Source organism: Paramisgurnus dabryanus, chromosome 9 (genome assembly GCF_030506205.2).
Source record: "Paramisgurnus dabryanus chromosome 9, PD_genome_1.1, whole genome shotgun sequence".
Lineage (NCBI taxonomy): Eukaryota > Metazoa > Chordata > Actinopteri > Cypriniformes > Cobitidae > Paramisgurnus > Paramisgurnus dabryanus.
The window spans coordinates 35,517,374-35,539,679 of record NC_133345.1 but is presented as its reverse complement, the minus strand read 5'-3'; the positions used below and the strand labels follow the sequence as shown (position 1 = coordinate 35,539,679).

The following is a 22,306-nucleotide window of genomic DNA, read 5'->3' as shown; positions in this document are numbered from 1 at the left end:
ACAAACACTCGACAACCACGACAAGACACAGACAGCTTACTGAGACTGAACTTGACAAAATAGAGCATGACAGCTACGAAGCCAACACACACACAAAAAAAAATACAGAATGTGCATTAAAACTTCTCAAAGACTGGCTAAAAGAGAAAAAATGGAGACAGACAAGTATGAAGCAGAGGATCTTAATAAGGTATTACGATCATTTTATGCATCTGTGCAAAGTTTCGCGGAAGGATAGAAATGTTAATTTAAAACAAATATGCCAATAAAATGTTTCAAATTCATATTCATGTCCAGTTTTTTTTCTTATGTGGCAAGTAGCCGTGTAATAAGCGGGATAATGTAGAGGCAGCCGGTAGTTATTGGGAAATAAGCCCCTTCAGTGTGATACAAGACTTTTGAAGTAGCTTCAAAAAAATACCATACTTCTGGTATAAGATAATCAGTCTTGTTATAAAATAATCCTGTGAGTCCTGTAAGCAAAAGAAAGATGGTCATAATTATTTTGAACCACAGTTTTTTACAGTACTGTTTGTTACAGCTGCTAGTTAATTAGGGAGACCTAACTAACCCATATATGCAGCACATACTGTATCTTATTAAGAAGTGTCTCACCTAATACAAGTTGTTTCACTCAAACTCTGTGAGGTGGTGAAGAAAGGATGGATATTCTGTTGTCCTCTTCATCCTCACTTGTCTCTCATTCCAGTTCTTGCAGTGTATTTTGTTACATCCTCCTTAATTTATCCTCCCAAAGAATTTTAGACAGCAGAATAAATGCAGGGAAAAAAGGACATATTTAACACATTTAATACATGATGCTAAACACTCATATTTTTCAGTAAATACTGTTTTGAAATGATAACCAGAGTAGATGTACACTACTCGAATCACTGCACATTGCCACAGGTCTGTGTGTTATGACAGTGGGCGTATGCTTAACGAAATTGAATGCTTAACGTAGTTTAACGAAATTGACGAAATTGAAAGATAAAATTTAGTTATACACCTTATTAATAACGCATAATTCATGTAACAGGTAAAGCCAAGCGGATGAGAATATAAACACAACGTGGTTACTTACACATTAAGAGTTTTCCTCCCAGCTTCATGTAATTTAGAGTACTTTTTTAAATATGCTTTTATATTAATAAATTATTCCCTCAGGTAACATTATAAACTAAATCTGATCTTTTCATATCATTTATGTATACATTAGGCTACGTTAAGCATTTCTTCATAATAGTTTTATAAAAGGAAAACACTAGCGTGTAATTTAACGCACCACGCGTGCTCGTAGGCTTGCATACACATAGTATGATTTATTAATAATGTTTATACTGACTTGGGTAAACTAATATTACCGTTAAACGTTAAGCAACGCGTCCGGTTAACGGTTTTAAAATGTCCCGTTCGGGTAAACAACAACCGCGGGTCTGATAATAAATAACTTAAAGTTATATAGATTATTTTACCTTGCTGGTCTTTTTTCAGTCTCTCCTCTCGTGTATCTTCAACTGAAAAGCGCCGCTGTCCCAGGGAAAGTCTTGTTTGAAAACTCTTTAGTTTATGTGCACACCTGAAATCGGTCCTCCGAACACCTGTGCTGCTACATGGTTCCTTAGCTAAAATAAGTCAACGTGCGTGTGTATACAATTGTCAAAAATGATGATTTTGAGAAAAATAAAATAAGGATTTGTGTGAATAAGGAAAATACCGCCAAAAGACTGTTAGAAAATATACAGTAGCATACAGCAATTTTCAAAAATACAGTAAATTACTGTATATGATGTATGATGTCACAGAAAATTCCCAAAATGCAACGCGAATTACAGTTATGTACTGTATAAATCGTTTACAGTATTATACTGGGTGATATACAGTAAATAACTGTAAAAATTACAGAAATGTCTAACAGTGTGTCCATTTAAACAGGTTTTTAAGCCATGTTAAATGGACATTCGAAAAACATAATGATACATTGCATGATTATTTAAAATGTGTTTGTGTTTCTGATCAAGCCTTACAGGCAGATTTCCCAGTATGTCCACAGATGTAGGCTTAATGTGTCACATAAGGAGACTAAATAATGTCTTTATTCACTAAACCTGCCATAAGGGTCTGTTTTATTTCTTCTGAAAATTGAATGAATAGCTTTCCATTTATGTATGGTTTTATAGGAAACCTTTTGGGTGTAAAAAATCTAAATATTGAGGATAACATTTTACAATAAGGTTCACTCGTTAACATTAGTTTAGTATTACAGTTTTTTTCGATTGCTAAATGACAGCGGGCACAACTGGAGTCACATGTGCAAAACTCTAACTACAGTCTGCCCTACCAAAAGCCACCTGAGCACAACTCTTAACACATGGCTCAAAACAGCTCAGTGCAGCCAAACACTAAACACAACCCTCACTGAGATAACACACACTGTCACTCACAACACACTGAGAGGAAAAACACTAACATTAAACACCAACACAGAAAATACTGACTTTTTATCTTTACAGTTTCAACAAATTCAGTGACTTCACACAAAGTAATGTTTTCTTCAAAGAATGATTTATTTATTTATTTATCACATGATTTATTAAATTTTTTAAGAACATCATAATTCTTAAGGTAAATGAAAATTAGCAGTTTGCTTCAATAGTCTGGAGTAATTTACGGAATTACAGTAAAGAGGAAAAAAGGTAGAAACTAAAAGTACATGAAAGGTAATATTTTATATATATAAAATATATATATGAAATTGGAATTTATATGTTTATATGAAATTGCAATCAGCAGTGTTTGAAAGGTACAAGGCTAAAATCTATTCTGTTTTGAATGTGTGGTTCACAGTTTTGAAAACAGTGTGTTATCATTTGAACAAAGTGCTGTAAATCCACAGTGTTGTGCAGGTTGTGTTTAAAGTCATGGGATAAGTGTGTAGAGTTTTGAAAACTGTGTTCAAGCAATGAAAAACGAACTAGAGTTTGGTCCACATGAACTGCTGCTGTGCAGACTGTAGTTAGAGTTTTGCACATGTGACTCCAGTTGTGCCCACTGACGTTTAGCAATCGAAAAAAACTGTAACTAACGTGAACAAACCATGAGCAATATATTTGTTACAGTATTGATTAATCTTTGTTAATGTTAGTTAATAGAAATAAAGCTTTTCATTGTTTGTTCATGTTAGTTCACAGTGCATTAACTAACGATAACAAGATTTTAATAAAGTATTAGTAATTATTGAAATTAACATTAACAAAGATGAATAAATGTTAAATGTTAACTAATGTAGTTAACTAATGAACCTCTTTGTAAAGTGTTACCATATTGAGATAATTGTCTTTGTCCAAATGAAGTCCTTAGCAATTGCATCCACTCACAAAAATTAAGTTTTGATATTTATGGCAGGAAATTGAAAATATATGGAACATTATCTTTATGATTTTTGTCATAATAGGCTTTATGTCCAGCTGCACTACTTCCTGAAATTCAGCCAGCTCCTTGTTTCCTGTCTTCCATTATTGGACAAACTGATTAATCCAGTTGTGTCTGATTATTGTTGTTGTGACTACTGAGGTCAGGCACACCTGGATTAATCAGTTTGTCCAATAATGGCAGACAGGAAACAAGAGCTGTCTGAAGTTCAGGAAGTAGTGCAGCTGGGCATAAAGCCTATTGATCATTTTAACTCATGCAATGTATTATTGGCTATTGCTACAAATTTACTGGTGCTATATTTATGACCCTGTGCAGTACAGTTTAGTATAGTTGATATGAGATTATTTGCAAGTAAATGAGAACTTTCACGGATTATAAATACTTCTAAAAATGTATTTACCAGCACAGGGCAACAAACAGTATAAATCTATAAATAAAGTAAACTTACTGACAGGTTAATGTGAAACCTGATGAGCCATGTTATCCCAAAATGAGCATCTTGTGTGCGCGAAATGTGGTTTTGATTATAGACCTTAAAATAGTCCATAATTGTAACTTTTTTGTTTTATGTTGCTACTTTTCTTTGTTATAAATCCTTTTAAGAACTGTGTGTGTGTGTGTGTGTGTGCATTTGCGTGTGCGTGCACGTGTTGTGAGTGCTCAGCTGTTATAGTGAGCTTTAAGGACTCTGTGGATGTTTAGCGGGTCTCAAAGGAGATGTTAGAGTGGATCGATTCCCAGAAAGAGACTTGGTGAGGACACATAAGGAGAGACACATTACTGGATAGAAAACCATCTGAGCTGTGATGAAAGGAGAGAGAGAGAGAGTGCGTATGTGATAAGGTGTGAAGTAGTGACAAAACGATGAGGAGGTTAAAGAGAACGAAAAGACCACCTGATGTGAACCTGATGTGAATTCGTGAGCCAGCAGATGAGATGAGTTTGTGTGGGATACATTTTGGCTGGGTTATTTCTACTATCATTTACAAAAGATGATCTATTAAAAAAATATAACATTTCTTTAATACAAGTTTAGATGTTTTTGTGATCTTACTGAGTTCACCCATGACATGAAAGGAAAAGTGTTTGGTGTATTTTCTTCCTTTTACTCAGTTTAAGTTGAAGCCAAATACTGAAGTTTGGTAAAATCTGTTTCATCTTTTTTTAGACCCTTCAAATCTGTTTTTCTAAGTTTGACCACCAGAGGTCACATGTTACACTGTTGTCCAGCAAACTGGTATTCAAAGCAGTCCAGGACTGGGACCAGTTACGCTTTGCTGTAGTAGAGTATTGGTTTGTTTATATGGCTGTTTCTACAGATTTTGATGACACTGATTTTTATATTTTGGGGTGTGACATGCCCTGGCAGCATCAGTGTGTATGAAGTTTTCTGTCTTTCCAATGGATTTATAGTGTGGATGAACAGAGAGAGAGAGAGAGAGAGAGAGAGAGAGAGAGAGAGAGAGAGAGAGAGAGATGTGAAAGCTCAATCATAGAATAGCTCTGTTAATTCAGTCTGTAGTAGAGATTACATATTGATTTTTGCTATAACATTGAACACATACAGAGCAATACTCTGTCTCCTGTGTGGCACAGTGCAATTGTTCAGAATAACATACTATTATACTACTCATACTAGGGTATAAATATATACAGTTTCGATCAAACGTTTACATCTTGTAGAATATGAAAAAAACTGAATTTTTTGGGAAATTGTTTTTAAATTAGTCCTGCCCAAATAAGTTATTTTACATGAGACATGTTTACAGAAAGTTCGCAACACAGAATAATAACAAAATTTCTAAAAATAGCCCAGTTTAAAAGTTTACCTGATTCTTAATACTGCACGATGTTACCTGGACAATGGCAATCAATGACAGGTTTTATGTTTTGTGATAGTTGTTTAAAGGTTTCTTGTTGTTCGTACTACATACGTCTTCACAACAACAAGTTAGTAGTTAACTGGAATGACATTAAACTAGCTCAATTTAACCATAAGGGACAGCTGTTTAATATTTGTATTTGCATTTAAATAGAGCCAAGTTACTACTTTTGCACATTTTCGAATAAAACAACGCCCCTCTGTCTTCTTCTTTGTTGGATAACTCTTACAGGGGCTCACAGATAGTCCATTGAATGAACACTTCTGGATCTTGCTGGAAGTAGTAGTTCACCGGGGTACTTTTCACCCACTGTTTTTGGAATACTATGAATTCAGACATACTACTCGCCTCGCCTACTATATAGTAGGTTAATATATAATAGCGGTTTCGGATGCTGCCTTGGTGTGTGAGAGAGAACCTTAACTCTCTCACCGCCATTGACAAGATATCTCGTCAATTAAGAGAAAACGCTTCCCCGCCAATGACGAGATTTTCTGTCTTTCCGCAATACCGCTATTATCCACCAGGTAACTTTTTAAACCCGGAAGTATTGCCCTATGGCAAGCGGCTGCATGTCCGTGTCTGTTTTAAAGATCGCTCTGAATGGGATCTCTATGAAAAGTCCGTCACAAAAATGGAATTATCTCAGCTTTTTGCTCAAAATGTGGTGTTTTTGCATAAACCTACCCATATTCAAAAGCTGATTACAAAAGAACCACTGAAGGTAGGATGAAACGGTTTTTTTTTTTTGTTTGTTTGAAAGCAGAGGGTCTGTTCTTTCATTTGGTATATTGTATGTTTATATATTTAAAGAAGAACATTTACTGGAAGGCATTAAACTTTGATGAAAATCATGAAAAACGCTGGCGCTGGCTGGCAACTTTTTTTAAAAACGCTGGCGGTGAAAGAGTTAATTACATGTTAGCACGCTGATTTTACAAAAGGTGTGTTAGGGGGCCAAGAGACTCTGTAATGTTTCATTACACACGACTATGTGAAAAGTAGGACACCAATCCCAGCTGAGTCATGGCTGTGTTATAAAGCTTAGAGAGTAAGGGGCCAATCACACTAAATGTGTTTTACATGCTTGGCAATGCAAGGCGCTCTGCACTGCCTTTTTTGGTCACTTTAAAAAAAGCAGTGCTGCACAGCTTTTTATATTCCTAGGCAACCACCGAGGCAGCTGTCCTGTCAATCAAATATTGAAGCGTCATATTAGCGGCAGTCGGCAAAAAAACGCTTTTTTTGCTATGCATAACATGCACTGCCCATAGAAAATCATTCAAAAAAGGCACCTGCAGCTGCCATAAACGTGTTTGGTGTGATTGGCCCCTTAGTTTGCATGTGTGTGTGTGTGTGTTTGGAGAGAGAGAGAGAGAGAGAGAGAGAGAGAGAGAGAGAGAGAGAGAGAGAGAGAGAGAGAGAGAGAGAGAGAGAGGATGCTGTGCTGACCTTCTAAACACTCAGGTGTACGATGCTAGTCTCTCTCTCTCTCTCTCTCTCTCTCTCTCTCTCTCTCACTCAGACCTACATGAGCTAATTGGTCCCTTGGAGCACCAGTTTTGTCATTCCTGTTGTTGTGAAACACACACACAAACATACCCATCACATTCCTAAAGTTTCTAGGGCAAATTCCATTAGTTTTACCAGTCACAAATGCTTATAACAAATGCCTTTCCTCTCTAGGATAGCTGTGCAAGAGTGTTGCTGTTCAGAGGGGTGAATAAAGAGATAAAGAACTACAACAGCCAAACTGCCTTCCAGGTAAGATCACAGGACCCCTGGCTTTCTTTTAAATCAAACACCGTGGAAGAATCAATGGAGCTGAATCTTATTTAAACTCAAGAAAGACAAACTTTCTTTTGCTCGTGGCAAAGAGCAATCACCGGATCTGACTGCAAACAATGCAATTGTTGAGGCGCATCTCTTAAATTTACTTTGGCCGCATCCTAATTTGCATAGTAGAAAAGTACATACTATGTGGGTAATTGGAGTAAGTTGTAATACATACTACATTATCATAAAATTGATATCTTTGACATGATAATTTTAACATTCTGTAATTGTGTAAACACTAATCCTAATCCTGCATGGTTTTTAGTACAAATGTTATGCAAATTGGCCATTGTTTCAACATAGTATGTAGCTTTCGCAATTACATCCCAAGCAAACCAATCCGGTCCTCAAAACGTATCAATGAAAACATGTTTAAAATTTTCCAAACTTATTTTTATGTAAAAATAGGATTTACAGCACAACAACAACTTATAGATTTATGCCAATAGGCCAGTAAAATGTGCATATTGGCACAGTGACATTATTATGGGGAGAGATGGAGCACTTGTATATATAAATAATGCTTAATATGACATTTGTAGTCTTGCATTTTGTTGAATACAAAAGAAGATGAAGAGTTTGGTTCCAAAACACGATAAACGCTATTAAAAAAACAAGTTACCACCAAAATGAGTATTGTATCAGGTCAGTATTAAAAATTCTTAATTTTACACAAAATTTGATATCCGCCAGGTCATCTTTTCTCCCCTCCAGTCCTGCTTCTCTGCAGATTGCAATAAGTGTGCTTAACCAATCACAGCGCACCTTTCCACACTTTGTAAACAACAATGGTGGCGCTGGATACACACAGAATCCTAGTTTTCTTCATCTACTTTTTACTTTGTGATCAACAAACAAACAAGCCACATATTAAACAATATATGTATGTATAATGTATGTATGTATAATCCGGTGGTCATTATGGCAAAACAAACCTCTTCAAGGTTATACAAAACCTGGTCACCTGGTTTAATGACCAGCTGATTGTACCATCACCCTTACATACACCCTTCGATTATTTTCACACATAAACCATAATATTATTCGCAGGCAGTTTTGTTTTGTCTGGGGATGTGTGGCCTTCAAATAACATATTTTTCTTTCTCTCTATAGGTGGCTATAATAGCTGGAAATTTTGACCTGGCCGAAATTATTAAGACTCACAAAGCATCAGATGTTGGTGAGTGGCTGCGAGTTCACATGCATATTTAGCAGCCTGAAACCATCCGTCATGTTAATGAATTCCCATGACTGTAGCGGTTTTCCCACCGAAAATGAGAGCGGTCATTTATGTGTCCGTGTGCGAGTCTGGGACATTTGGGCGAATGAGAGTCACTCATCACCCCTCTCGCTTTGGTCTACGGTGTGGCCGGCTTATTCAAGCCGCTGTTCTGGCGGGGAAATAGCAGACAGTTGTTGGGCCGCTGTAATGGATCGTACCCATTAGCGTGGAGTACCATTGTCATGGCGACGGATCCGGGTTAATCCCAGAGGCTCAGCAGGTGTTGGGAGTTTGATTTCAGCCAATGGTAGTGTAGCCGCAGGGTCTGGTATCTCATCAAAAAGATGTGACCTCAGTGAAAGATGGGACTTTTATGTGCAGACACACACAAAACGACATCATGTTTGGGATGAGAATTTGTATTTTATAAATAATTTGAGTTGAATTGAATTTTGTAATTTATTCTGAAGCTTTCACACTGCTTTCACACTGTTTTAATATTTGTGTGTCCATTTATTCATCTTCCTTATCTCATTTTCTTCTTATCAGTCACTAAGGAGGAGAAATAGAGGAAGTAAACAGACCCGTATGGGTTTGGACATTGGCCTTTTTACTATGAATGGATGTTCAGAAGAGCAGAGGATTTAAACAAGCAGACAGATTGACCACAGAGCCCAGTATTTACACCGGGCAAACAAACGGCTCATCTTAAGTAGCATTTATCTGGATTTTTTTCCCTGGGTGAAATTTTTTTGCAAGATTTTCTCCAAGTAGAAGTGGCTCATATAGGCAGGAATAGAAAATAAGGACAATGTTGATGGATGTCACTTACGTCAAAGTAGAGGTCATCTCTGGTCCAAAGAAATGTACCCGACTCGAATCACTTTTTTACCCGAACCCGACATGCATAAATAATTTTTTATTAAACCAACCCGAGATAAACTAGAGTCCAACCTGACCCAGTGGCACTTTTTTTTGACCCAACTAGACCCGAAAGTAAAGCGCACTGACGTGTGTGCGGTCAGCAGTAAGCATGCACCAATCAGACAGAAAGAAACCCCAGTGGCCTTGCAAGTAATTTCGCCCACTGCTTCATTTAATTTAATTTGTTATCTGACAAGGACAATAAGGTAACCACTACTGTGTGCATACAAAATTGATTGACAGGTCTGGCTTAACGAAAATTAACCTACCGCCAGCCATGCGATGTCGCAAACAGAAGGGGGGTTGGAAAAATACCCTATGCACAGATGCGAGAAAGTTACAGTATTCTGGGGTTCGTTGGCAAAAATACACTTTAAATTACAGGAAAAAAACGAGTCCGCAAATATTATACATGACCCTTATCCGAGGCACACTTGAAACTTTTAGATGTAAACCAGCTGGGGTCTTGGGTCGGACCTCGGGTTTTCAGATATAAATGGACCATTGAAGACATCTACGTCCAAGTTTACTGTACTTCAAAACATAAAGGCGTGGTTTCCCGGACAGAGTTTAGATTAATCCACGAATAGTCCTTAGTTATATTAGCACATTTAAGTAGTTTTTACAGAGAAATCGTACAAAAAAACAACACTGTACTTTTGTGCATCTTGAGACAAAAAATTTGCACAGATATATGTTAAGATATGTCAGTACAAGGTTTTTTTAAACGAAGTCGTGTTTTATTTGGCATTTTGTAAAATCCCATTGACTTCTCTTGGAAGACTCATTGCTCGCTGATATATCCCTCCGCCGTCGGGAAACAGAAAAGGGTCTGTTTACATGTGGTTGTAGTTTTTTCGCTCAGTTTCTCAGAAATTTTTTATTTTTATTTATTATTTATTATTTGATGGCTCAGTGACCAGCTTTAGGTTTGAAGTTGAGCTCGATTGTGACTGTCTATACGCTACACACCGAGCGTACTTGTATGGCAAAGTGGTTGTCGCCATCAAGTGGTCGGGAGTGTGCTAACACTTCAGACTCAAAAAGCGGAAGTATACGCCATTGTGAGGTATCTGAAAAAAATAGTTCGACTATAGCAAATAACATGGATTGAAATCATACATTGCACCAATATATTTGTTTTTAATCATCAACAAACACCACAAACCACTCAGTGAGTAGTACAGTTTTGAAAATGAACGTTAAGTGTTGTTTTATTGACATGTTTTTGCATGGTCATTGACTTACATTCTAAAGCAGTCAAGAGACGCTTCTAAACGAGTCAAAAACTCAAGACACGACCCATTGTCAAAATTTCTGTGTCCATCACTGTAGTTCATCCAAAACAAACCAGAAATGAGACTCAAAGTGTTATACCGGAATTATCCTTTAAATATATCATGTGATCAATGTCTTGAGGTGTGGTTACCGTAGTATAAGTGTAGTAATTGATTCTGGGTTTTTAAATTATTGAAAAATAATGCACACGTGACCTGAGGTGTAACGGCCACTTCAATTCAACGGCCCGTCGTCAATTATTCCTTACATGTTTTTGAACTTAAATTTTCTTACATGAAGTGAAAAATGTAAAATTGAATTTGTCAAAACTTAAGTGTTACTTACCAATTGAAGTAATTTGTTTCACTTTTTACAGTGTAGGGTGCACTCCTTCATGCCCCCCCCCCAAAAAAAGCATGAATCAATTGTAGAATTTGAGTTAATCAAAACTTATTAAATGATACATTGTTGTTCTGTTGGATGGTAGCTACAGTATATGTTTCTGAGGTTTGATTACACAAAATGTATGATAAATCAATATATTTTATAAAAAAGTCATAAAACTGGGCCACCCCGGCACCATCTTGCACTTGAGAACCATTGCCTTAGAGGATGTATTTTTTTTTACTCTTACTTTTAATATCTGTTCAGTTGATGGGTGGGTGTTGGGTACAGCGGTTTGATCAATACACAATTTACATTAGAGATTTGAAAGAATGAGCTATGAGACTGACACCTCACCATATGTCAGAATGACAGCGTTCTTTTAATTTCCTCTCTCTCTCTCTCTCTCTCTCTCTCTCTCTCTCTCGCTCTCTCTCTCTCTCTCGCTCTCTCTCTCTCTCTCTCTCTCTCTCATTAAATATGGTTAGCATTAAGTCATATCAACTCTTTGACCCTGATCTGACATTGCACCATGCATTTTAACTCAAATGGCTATAGTGAAGAGTCATTTCTGCATACAGGAGAGGTGAGATGTTGCCATCTAGTGTTGATGGTTTGTAAAATTTAAACGTGAGCTTAAATGAACATAAATAAAAATAGTTTGTTGTGTTATTATCATTTGAAGTTGTAATGATCCCTTGAAGTGACATGAGATATTTAGTTAGGACATCTATAGGTAACTAAAGCCTTAATCTTCATGGAGAACAATCCAAAAACACCGAAGACTCCTCTTGCATTGGACAGATTATGTCTTACCCAAACTTCCTTTGGAAATATGTCCACGCAGGAACTAATAAAGCATTTGAACAGAGAACTTTAATGGCAGAGCATCTTTTCGATGTGACAGCCAATGTGTTTCTGCGGTTAGGAGGAGTGCGTTTTGCTAATGAATTATAGATAAGGTGCTTTGTAATTCAAGTGCATCTTTCGTTTACCTCTCTGAATGCCCAATAAGCTTCCTGTACCCCTCATTTACAAATTATGCTAATTCTGCCTGACATGATGTGCCCTTTTCTTGACACCCTTGTTTCCTTTCTCCAGTGCCTTTCAGGGAAACGCCCTCCTACACAAATCGCCGGCGCGTGACTGGAGGCGATACTCTGACATCATCACGCCTGCTGCCTCGCTCCGCCTCCGACAACAACCTGAACAACGTTGCCGACGTCAGCCACGCCCACTCCCCCGTGCCGTCCCTGAGGAGCCTGCCACCACTCGCGCACTCCGGGATCGAAGCGGCAGCCGACGGCAGCCTGCATAGCACGGCCAGCTCTCTCTCCTCGCACTCTCGCTCGCCCTCCCTTCAGCGTGTCGGGGAGGAGTCCGTGCGGCGTCACGCCCCCCTCAAGCACTCCCATAGCCGTGGACGCCTCAGGTGAGCATCCCAGATCCACACGTTAGTCATGAGGTTTTGCAGGAATTCCAGTTAGTGTGTTTTTTATAAAATTGTCTTGTTTTTTTTGCAAACACAGGTTTAAAGGTTTAAAGGGGTCATATCATGAGATTTTTTTTAAGATGTAAAATAAATCTTTAGTGTCCCCAGAGTGCGTATGTGAAGTTTTAGCTCAAAGTACACAACAGATCATTTATTATAGCATGTTAAAATTGCAACTTTGTAGGTGCAAGCAAAAATGTGCTGTTTTTGGGTGTGTCCTTAAAAATGCAAATCAGCTGATGAAATGCAAAAATGAAATGATTTGTTGAAATTGAAATTCAATTGTGTCGTCAATTATCCTCTCTCTCTTTCTTTCTGCATTAAATGGCAGTGCTTTGGTTGGATAGTGCAGATTAAGGAGTGGTATTATTGTAATAAGATCCCCTTATGACATCACAAGGGGAGCCAAATTTCAATGACCTAATTTTTCGCATGCAGAGAATGATTTACCAAGACTAAGTTGCTGGGCTGTTCTTTTTCACATTTTTTAGATTGATAGAAACACCGGGGAGCCGATTATAGCACTTGAACATGGGAAAAAGTCAGATTTTCATGATATGTCCCCTTTAAATATATCCTGCATATCCCAGATCAGTGCAGGGAAGTAAATAATGTCACCAGATTGTGTCTGGGCCTATTGATGATGATTATTTCTCTATTAACTGAACTGCCAAATGATCGATGATCGATTAAAAGTTGTAACATATCTATTACATATCTGTCTACAGTTGAGGTCAAACAATGACAAAATAGGCATTGAAATTTTTAACTAATTTCTTCACAGATTAAAAGGTACAGTGATGGTAACATGGCACTGCTTAGTTATTTTATTCATATGTCATGTTGTACCGTATATGAATATCTATGTAGTTATTTGCTAAAATACACATAAAAGCGTTTTAAAAGTTATCACAAGCACTTATTGAATCACCATTTAGATCTCCAAGCCCATGTAAAATATACACGCTGCACTATAATCTACTACATCTCTGTAAAGTAAAATTTGATCAGTGTTTGCTGCTTTTTAATGACAGTATTCAAATGTTTAATATATATTCAGATTAGGATCGTTCCTCGCCTCTAGAGTCAGACAATCCAGACTGTAAGAGTCGACTGTGGTCTGTCTGAAATTCAAACAGGCCTTATTGAATTTCTTGGCAATATTGCACTGAATCTCATATTGTGTATTTATGACAGGGAGAAGATTGACAGGTTTTAAAAGATCTGTAACCAGATGTAGCAAATGCACAAAAACTCAGCAGATTTATGTAGTTGAATATGAAATTCAATTGTTTAGTGTTGCAAACAGTCTAAACAATATTTAGAATTATATTAAAGGTGTTTTTGCTTGTGTTACAGTACTAATCTACTCAATTTGGATGTTAAAGATGCAGGAGAAACTGTTATAACTTTGCTGTCTTTAAGAGCAGGTGCAATTTTTTGTTGTCTGAAACAGTGAAAATGCTGCCATATACATATTATACGCCTCACAAAATAGCAGCAGGCAGATGACAGATGATTCACAACTGATTCCAATAGAGGCTTAACTTGTTGCTAGCAAAGCATGTAAATGCATAGCCTATACATAGTAGCCAAACCAAGGCAGCTAGTGTGCAAAAGCTGTGCATTGTGTAATACTCACAGAGTTCTGACAGACAGGTTGTGGCATTTAGTCTTATTGTTAAAGAGTTTGACTACCGTCCCAGACCCATCACAAGTTTAAAGGATTAGTCAATTTTCTAAAAAAAAAAAAAAAATCCATATAATTTAGTCACCACCATGTCTTCCAAAATGTTGATGTCTTTCTTTGTTTAGTCGAGAAGAAATTGTTTTTTGAGGAAAATTTCCAGGATTTTTCTCATTTTAATGGAGTTTAATGGACCCCAACACTTAACAGTTTTAATGCAGTTTAAAATTGCCGTTTCAAAGGACTCTAAACGATCCCAAAAGAGGCATAAGGGTCTTATCTAGCGAAACGATTGTCATTTTTGGCAAGGAAAAAAATGCTATTTTAAAACACAACTTCTTGTCTTCCTCCCGTCCTGTGATGCGCCAGCGTGACCTCACATAATACGTCATCATGTCAAGAGGTCACGGATGACGTATTGAAACTACGCCTCAGTGTTTACAAGTGTGGAGAAAGAGGATCGTTCCGACGTTGTTGTATGTCGAATAATACTAATTAATTTCTTTGTGTCAATTTATTGTTTAAAATGGTCCGCAAATGTGCATTTCACATATATTACACATGACCGTTCCGCGTCATTACGCAGTTACGTGAGGTCGCGCTGGCACGTCACACAGCCAGAGGAAGACGAGAAGTTGTGGATAAAAGTGCGTATTTTTCTCTTACTTGCCAAAAATGACAATCGTTTCGCTAGATAAGACCCTTATGCGTCTTTTGAGATCGTTTAGAGTCCTTTGAAACTGCAATTTTAAACTGCATTAAAATTGTTAAGTGTTGGGGTCCATTAAAGTCCATTAAAATGAGAAAAATCCTGGAAATTTTCCTCAAAAAACAATTTCTTCTCGAGTGAACAAAGAAAGACATCAACATTTTGTACGTCATGGTGATGAGTAAATTATTTGGATTTTTTTTAATGGTTTAAGTCTGCTCGGAGCGCATGTTCTACAGTAGCATACATTTTAATAGTTTAATAGTTTTTATTCAATAGCTTTGGATAAGCGACGCGTCTGCCAAATGCATAAATATAACAGTCAAGAAGACTGAGATTTTTTTAATCCATTACAGTATAAGGATCAACAGGTGGGTCATGACCAGGGATCTCATTTATAAAGCATGCCAGTTCCTATGCAAGGGTTGATGAGAGACTGGGCTTGCAGGGTGGAATCTGAGGATGATTCATGTCCGCACACTTGCAGGTGATCTGTGATTTATAAAGGGAACATTGCTTTTTTATATAAGTCTTAATATTTTTGGCTTTTGTGCATACGCAGACTTTTAGTAAGGATCCTATGCACAGTTTTATAAATGAGACCCCAGGGGCATAGTCGGCAACTTAAAAGTGGGGGGACACTGCTGTCATTAGATAATGTATATATTATATATAGTGGCACTCTATGCGCAATCCAGTCAATAATATAGATCAGTGGGTTCAGTAGATCAATAAAATTGTCTCATACACGTATAATGCTTATTTTTGTCCGTTGTTTGATTAACATTAGAAACAGACAGCATAGGAGTACAGTAAGTGCACGGATCCAAAATACTGCTTTTACTTACTTAAAACAGAGAACATTTTCAGTTTTGAGTAAATATGTCAGTTCAAGCTTAAGAAAGCATGAACTCAGTTAGCACCTTGAGATGCGGCATTACGGCAACACGCATCAGATGGCCGCACACATAATTGTCACACAGCTTGTGAGCAAATCTGTTTGGCGTCTTCTTGTGCTTAAATATTTAAATTGGCAATACCTAAGGGCATATAAAAAAATGATCGCTTGTGCCAACGTAGCATTGCATTTGAGACGACATAATGTGACAAGTCTACGAGATGTGCATGCGCGAAGGATGATTCGACTTATAACACAAGCCCGACTCTCTAACCACGCTTCAACTGAGTGTTGTTTTCACTCTAATCCTACCTCCAAACCTATACCCAACATTTTACCGGATTAAGACCATAGCTGGAACCTATCTAGCCAGAACCGCTGTTTTTCATCCTAATACTACCCAAAACCTAACCCTAAACCCAGGATCTCACAGGATTTGGCTGTAGCTTTATCCCCTCTAGCCCAGAACCCCAGTTTAAAAGTGTGGGGGACAGAATCATCTTTATTTCAAAGTGGGGGGGGGGCATGTGCCACGTGTACACGGCGTATTCTACGCCCATGGTCATGACCAAAAAAGGTCTATAAAATTTTTTTTCAAGTGCAAAATATGACCCATGCTACAATAAATACTAATCCCCAATTGATGTCCAATGTCAAATCAGGGTCATGAAGCTAACCCATTTGTTAACCAATGTCTAAGAAGGTGGCATCATTGTTTTACCTACCCTTTATAACAGTCTTTGTGTCTGGATTATGCTTATGGTAGCTGAAATAATGTGAAAGTAGGCAGTTTACTAGGTTATGGAGCAGGTTTTCTAATGTTCATATAAAATATTACTCAGAAACCATATTGAGACGTTACAGTTAAGAACAAAGTGGTTCACTTAGCTTTTTCATTTTTAACAAAATAAGTTTCTTTATTTACTTAAAAAGTGCTAATTTATATAGCAGGTATGGTTCTTCAAAACAACACTTTAGGGTCTGTTCCACTCTCCTTCTTTCTCAATGTTGTGGTCTTGAGGGACATTTGCTGTGTTTTGTCCTAGTTGTCCATCTGTCAGTATTTCCTGACATCCTGTTCACCCAATAATCAGAAACACTGACACCTGTGCTTTTGTGTGTGTGTGGTCTTTATGCATATGGCTGCGTGCTTGTTATAAATATGCTGAATTTTGATGACACAAACAGGATTCAAGCCAAAGCTTCTGTCCTTGGGGTCGGTTCTTCTATAAAAGTTATCTCTCTCTCTCTCTCTCTCTCTCTCTCTCTCTCTCTGGTCCATTCTTCTGGCTGTGTCCACCTGTCACTCCCTGAGGTTACCGTGGTGACCAGGAGAGTGTGTAATTAGTGCTGTAGTGGTCGACTTCCTGTTCAGGGTCAGAGGTCAGGAAGCGATACATTGTTCCAAAAATTCTCCCAGTGGATTAGAGAGCACAGGTCACTGGGAAAAATAAATGTCAGAGGGCAAACATGAGTGTTAATGACTTAAAGATCACCATTAGTGTCACTGAATCTGTTTGTCGCTTGTTCAGCAGTATATGCTTGTTCAGCTTGTTCTTTCAGTTTATGAGTTGCAGTTTGAATAGGATTGGCAACCATAACATGATGAATTGGAAAAGATTTGTCTCTATGAAGCCTAAACTCTTAAAATGCTGAGTTTCGACCCATGGATGTGTAAAATATGGAAAACCCAACTGTTGGGTTAAATTAAACTACTAGTTAAAAACATTACTTCTTGCAGTTGAATTAAATTGAAATTGGAATTGCATGCCTTAATTCAAATTCATTCAAATAAAACTGAAATTTTAAAAGATCATCTAAATTCATCACCCAAGTGTACCACCATGGTGTGATGGTACATATAAATTACAGAGCAAACATAACAATTGCAGTTTGTTTTCAGGGACACACCAAACGTAAGGCATCACGTTCCTGGCTCTAGATTACTTTGTGTTATGCGAATTTTTCACTTGAGTTGAATATTTTTCAACTTGCGCAAGACATGTTTGAGGCGAATGAGGCGATGAGAGAGAGGGACATGTTTTCACGGCAATTGCGCCACCCAATTTGCATCATTCGCCTTGTGCGAGTTCTTGTCTATACACATGCGTCTTTACATTGGCTTTATATGTTATCTACTCACAATTGCAAATCGTTGAATTCGCGTTTGGAGTGTACGCCCCAATAGTTTATAACCACTGATAGAATAAATCACAGCAGAAAATCCCTCTTCTGTGGAAGGTATGTTCTGCTAAAATTAAATTAATTAATTTCTACAAATTAAAATGATAAAAAGTGTATGCAAAATATGTGCCAAAATTATATGACATTATTTAATTTCATTTTTTTAATTTTGATAATGGTTATAATGCATCTTAGTGTTGTGTTCAAAATATCGTTACGGCGTTACATCGTCATGAACTCCTGATGATGCACGCATCGATACAGCACCTTCCATATCGATTCTGCCGCACTTTTAAAGGTAGCATGACATATCGTAGTCGATCCGTGATCATACAGAATTGAAGCATGTGACCCACGGAGAACGTTGAGTGAAATTTAAGGGGTATACTTTCTCGCGCGCACACATTTGCTTGCTCTCTCTTAACTCTTTCCACGCCATTTATGAGTTATCTCGTCAATCTGCAATACCGCTATTATCCACCAGGCGCTCTTCCGCAACTTTTAACAACTGGAAGTATAGCCCTAGGGCAAACAGCTGTATGTCCGTGTATGTTTTAAAGATCGCTCTGCATCTGATCTATATCAAAAGTCCTTCACAAAAATTGAATTATCTCAGCTTTTTGCTCAAAATTTGGTGTTTTTGATGAAACCTACACATATTTGAGAGGTGATAAAAACAGAACACATGAAGGTAGGATGAAACTGATTTTTTTGTTTGAAAGCAGAGGGTCTGTTCTTTTATTTCATATATTGTATGTTTATATATTTTAAAAAAGAAGCATTTTCTGGAAGGCATTAAACTTTTGTGAAAATCATGAAAAATGCTGGTGGCGAAAGAGTTAATACGCAGATATCTTAACCTAAACTGTTCCAAAGGGCGAGTCATGAAAGTAAAGTAGCGTGCAAAAAAGAATGCACGTCACGTCTTAAGCAATCCATAATTGCGTGCATTTAAAATCAATGAAATGCGTGCTGCTGGTGTTTTAGCCGCTCTCTTGTAATACACATTTGGGAAGAAAGATGACAAAGCGCTGCAGGGGTAAAATGTGTGCCTAGCTAAAGAGAGATAAGCTACTTCAAACTACACAGTAGCTGTCACATTAATAATCTGATTTCTATATAGAAATATTTAGTCAGTCTGTCTGCATGTTTATACATATATTCATAAGAATTACATGAGAGAAGCCTTCTTTTTTGTAAAACTACTTTGAAACAACATGTCATGAGTTAAAGGGGAGGTTTAATGCTATTTCATGCATTCTGACTTATTAACACAGTTTAAAAGTTGTAGTCTTCATGCTAAACATAAGCAAAGTGTCAAAAAAGCAGTTGAGCTTGTAACAGAGTATTTCTGAGCCAAACTCACGCCTCCTTTTTACTACAAGTTTCGGAAAGTTTTTTTCAAATGGGGGTATCCGTTACGACTGATTGACCCCATATTCCTTTTATGGGCCTTTACCCCCAGAAAAGCACGCCTGTCCTGCACATCAAGTGAGAGCGCGAACGCGCATTAGCATTGGTCCGTCGAGTAGAAGTCACCGGTATCACTGCACAGCACACGACGACTTTGTTTTAGCAAGATAGTTCGACAAAAGAAGTGTGTTTTTGGATGTAAGGAGAAGTAAACCTTATTTAGCTTTCCCTGTCGTAAGACAACAGTGGATGCAGTTCGTTTTTCCCGGACAGCAACGTAATTGCGAATGAGTTTGTTTGTTCACTGGCTGCATTTCGGAGAGGACTGCTTTACAAACAAGGCTCAGTTTGACGCCGGATTTTCCACTTTTTTACAACTATTGGAGCGGTCAAAACTTTAAAAAACAGGGTCACAACCACAGGCGTAAGTAATATAAAATTTCAAGTGTTTTGTGTGCAATCGCGCATACGTGCATGTAATGTAAACAACACCAACAACAGCACTTTGTACTGAATTTACAACATTTACACCTTTTAAAACGGGCAAATGCAGTTAAAAACTGGATTATGTTGCTTTTTTATTAAAATAGCGGATAAACAAGCAAGGATTAATTACCTGATACAGACGTCCCGGTGTAATCGTTGCTGCTATTGTTCCTGTTCGTCCATTACTGACTAAGTATCCGATTCTGGATCATATTTATAATATAAGGCTGGTTATTTAAAAAAAAGTTTTTTTAAAGTTTGATTTTCCATCTATGTCGGCTGTAAATCCAAAAGTAGTATCCGAAGCTGCACATACTCGTAACTCTTCAGCTCCGCCTACCGCACGCCTTCAAGTGTTCGACCTTTTACGCCAAAAATCGGAAAGGCTGTTTTTTCTTTTATAAATCTGACTAAACTAAAGACTCTTTGGACATATGAATGATGAAATACTATAAGCAAGATTAAAATTAGATTGGCAAAAACGTCTTGTGTTATGTCAGCTTTAAGTACTTTAGCTCTCATAGAGATGGAGTTTGTGCCTTTTACAAGTTCCCCATAAGCTAATAAATTAATGTCAAAAACACCGTATCGGGATACGTATTGTATTGGTGATACACAGCCCTAATGGGTGATGCTCGCGAAATTAGACTTATGAGGTGTCATGAAACATTTTGATAAAAAGTAAATACAAACTAAGAGTATCAAAATAAGAAGCATGTCTTTAAAAAGAATACAATTAATCCCAGCCTCAGGTCATAGAAATACTGGTTTGTTAGCAGAATCCATTAGTCTGATTTAAAAAAAAACCTCTTATTTACAAGAAAACATGTTAAACGCACTTAGAGGGTTTTGCATCTGAGCTCTTCAATTATTGACTGATGATGATTATATAGTCAATACTTTGTCTTTCTTTGGCTTCTTTGCATCTCCTCTCTCTTCTTCACTATCTGGCCTCTGTATGTATTTAGAAATAATGAAGTTGTTCTTTGGAGTGCCATTTTTAATTGGAGAGCTGTTTAATTGGCTAATGATATTGAGACCCAAGTACTCGGCTGTTAATTTAGCCTTTTCATCCTAGTAAGCAGAAAGATAACTTGTTAAAGTGCTGAATATCTGTCTCAACATTCCTACTGAGTTATGTGCAGACACAATGAATTGCGAGTTTACCTTCCTGCGAAAATGATCAGAGAAAATATTGTTATAAATGCATTAAAAAAAACTCATCACTCATCATTTAACGTGCGTCTTACTTCCAGCCAAAAGACCAAAATCTAGACCTTACTTCATTTCTACTGTTTCATTACTTTCTCGATTTATGACTTCCGTTTAGAGAGTGAGGAGGAGGGGGGATTGAGTGATTTATCGATGAAGAAGGGAATCCATTTTGTTTGTGCAGGGCAGGTAAATGAGATGTCACTCTGAAGTACCTCTCTCTCACTCCAAAGCTTCCCGTGATGGATTCCACCCTTAGGACGTCCAGATCTGACATTCCCTTGACACGCACCAATAGAATGGAGTGCTAAGATTGGACAGGTTAAGCTGCTGATTTTCTATTGGCTGTCGGCAGATGTGGCACAGAGGTCAATATTATCTTCTGAGCTTTCATTGGCTTATTTTGATCTTTTTATTAGTGACATTATAACTGGTCCCAATAAAAGCTTGGCATTACCTCTAGCTTTGTTCCTCTAGCTGTGAATCTCACAAAAGCGGTCAAGGAGATGTCAGGGTCACAATTTAGCCCAACATTACAATGAGCTATATTTTCCTTCAAAAATCCTATCTTTATGATTTGTTTGCACTTTTTCTAATTCACATAACTGCCTTGGGGATTCATTTTTAGCCTAAATTATTTAGTACACTCGAAGGCCTTTTGAAGACTAATACATTTTTTTTGCATCGCATTATTTAACTCTTTTGCTGATAGCATTTTTTAAAAAAATTGCAACACCAGCATTTTTTTATGATTTTTACAAAAGTTAAATGTCTTCCAGAAAATTTTCTTCTTTAAATATATAAACATACAATATATCAAATGAAACCTCAGACCCTTTGCTTTAAAAAAAAGTTTCATCCTATCTTCATTTTTATCATCTATCAATTTTGCATTTTTGTAAATGACATTTGTTGGAGATCAGATTGAGAGCGATGATCAAAACATACACAGAGTTTTTACTGTTTCTGGATCAGTGAATTCATCATTCTTTATAAGTTTGGTAAGAGCGCCTAGTGGATAATAGCAGAAATATGGATTGCCGTAAAAACTCGTCATTGGCAGGGAAGCATTTTCTCTTAATTGATGAGATAATTTATGTGATGATATGTGACATATCACATACAGTTTCTGTCAATATCATGTAAATTTTGAGCATCTATAAAGTAGTAGCCTACGGCATCATTCATTATAGTCTTTAGTTATATCGAATTTATAAAAGACAGATACAGCTGTATCACTTCTTTTTGAAAGCTGCAGAGCTC

General features: G+C 37.2%; 1 protein-coding gene across 4 annotated transcripts in view; it reads left to right on the top strand.

Annotated features, from left to right (window-relative positions):
• Nucleotides 1-22,306, top strand: part of shank3a (SH3 and multiple ankyrin repeat domains 3a) — a 248,689-nt gene that overhangs the window by 108,610 nt on the left and 117,773 nt on the right. For all 4 annotated transcript variants that reach the window (XR_012337351.1, XM_065283593.2, XM_065283592.2 and 1 more), the window contains exons 8-10: nucleotides 7,005-7,082; nucleotides 8,268-8,334; nucleotides 12,064-12,394. Coding sequence is in view for 3 of the 4 variants with exons in the window: in XM_065283593.2 (XP_065139665.1) it covers nucleotides 7,005-7,082; nucleotides 8,268-8,334; nucleotides 12,064-12,394 (476 nt within the window). In the remaining variant the exon portion in view is untranslated. The remainder of the gene's footprint in view (nucleotides 1-7,004; nucleotides 7,083-8,267; nucleotides 8,335-12,063; nucleotides 12,395-22,306) is intronic.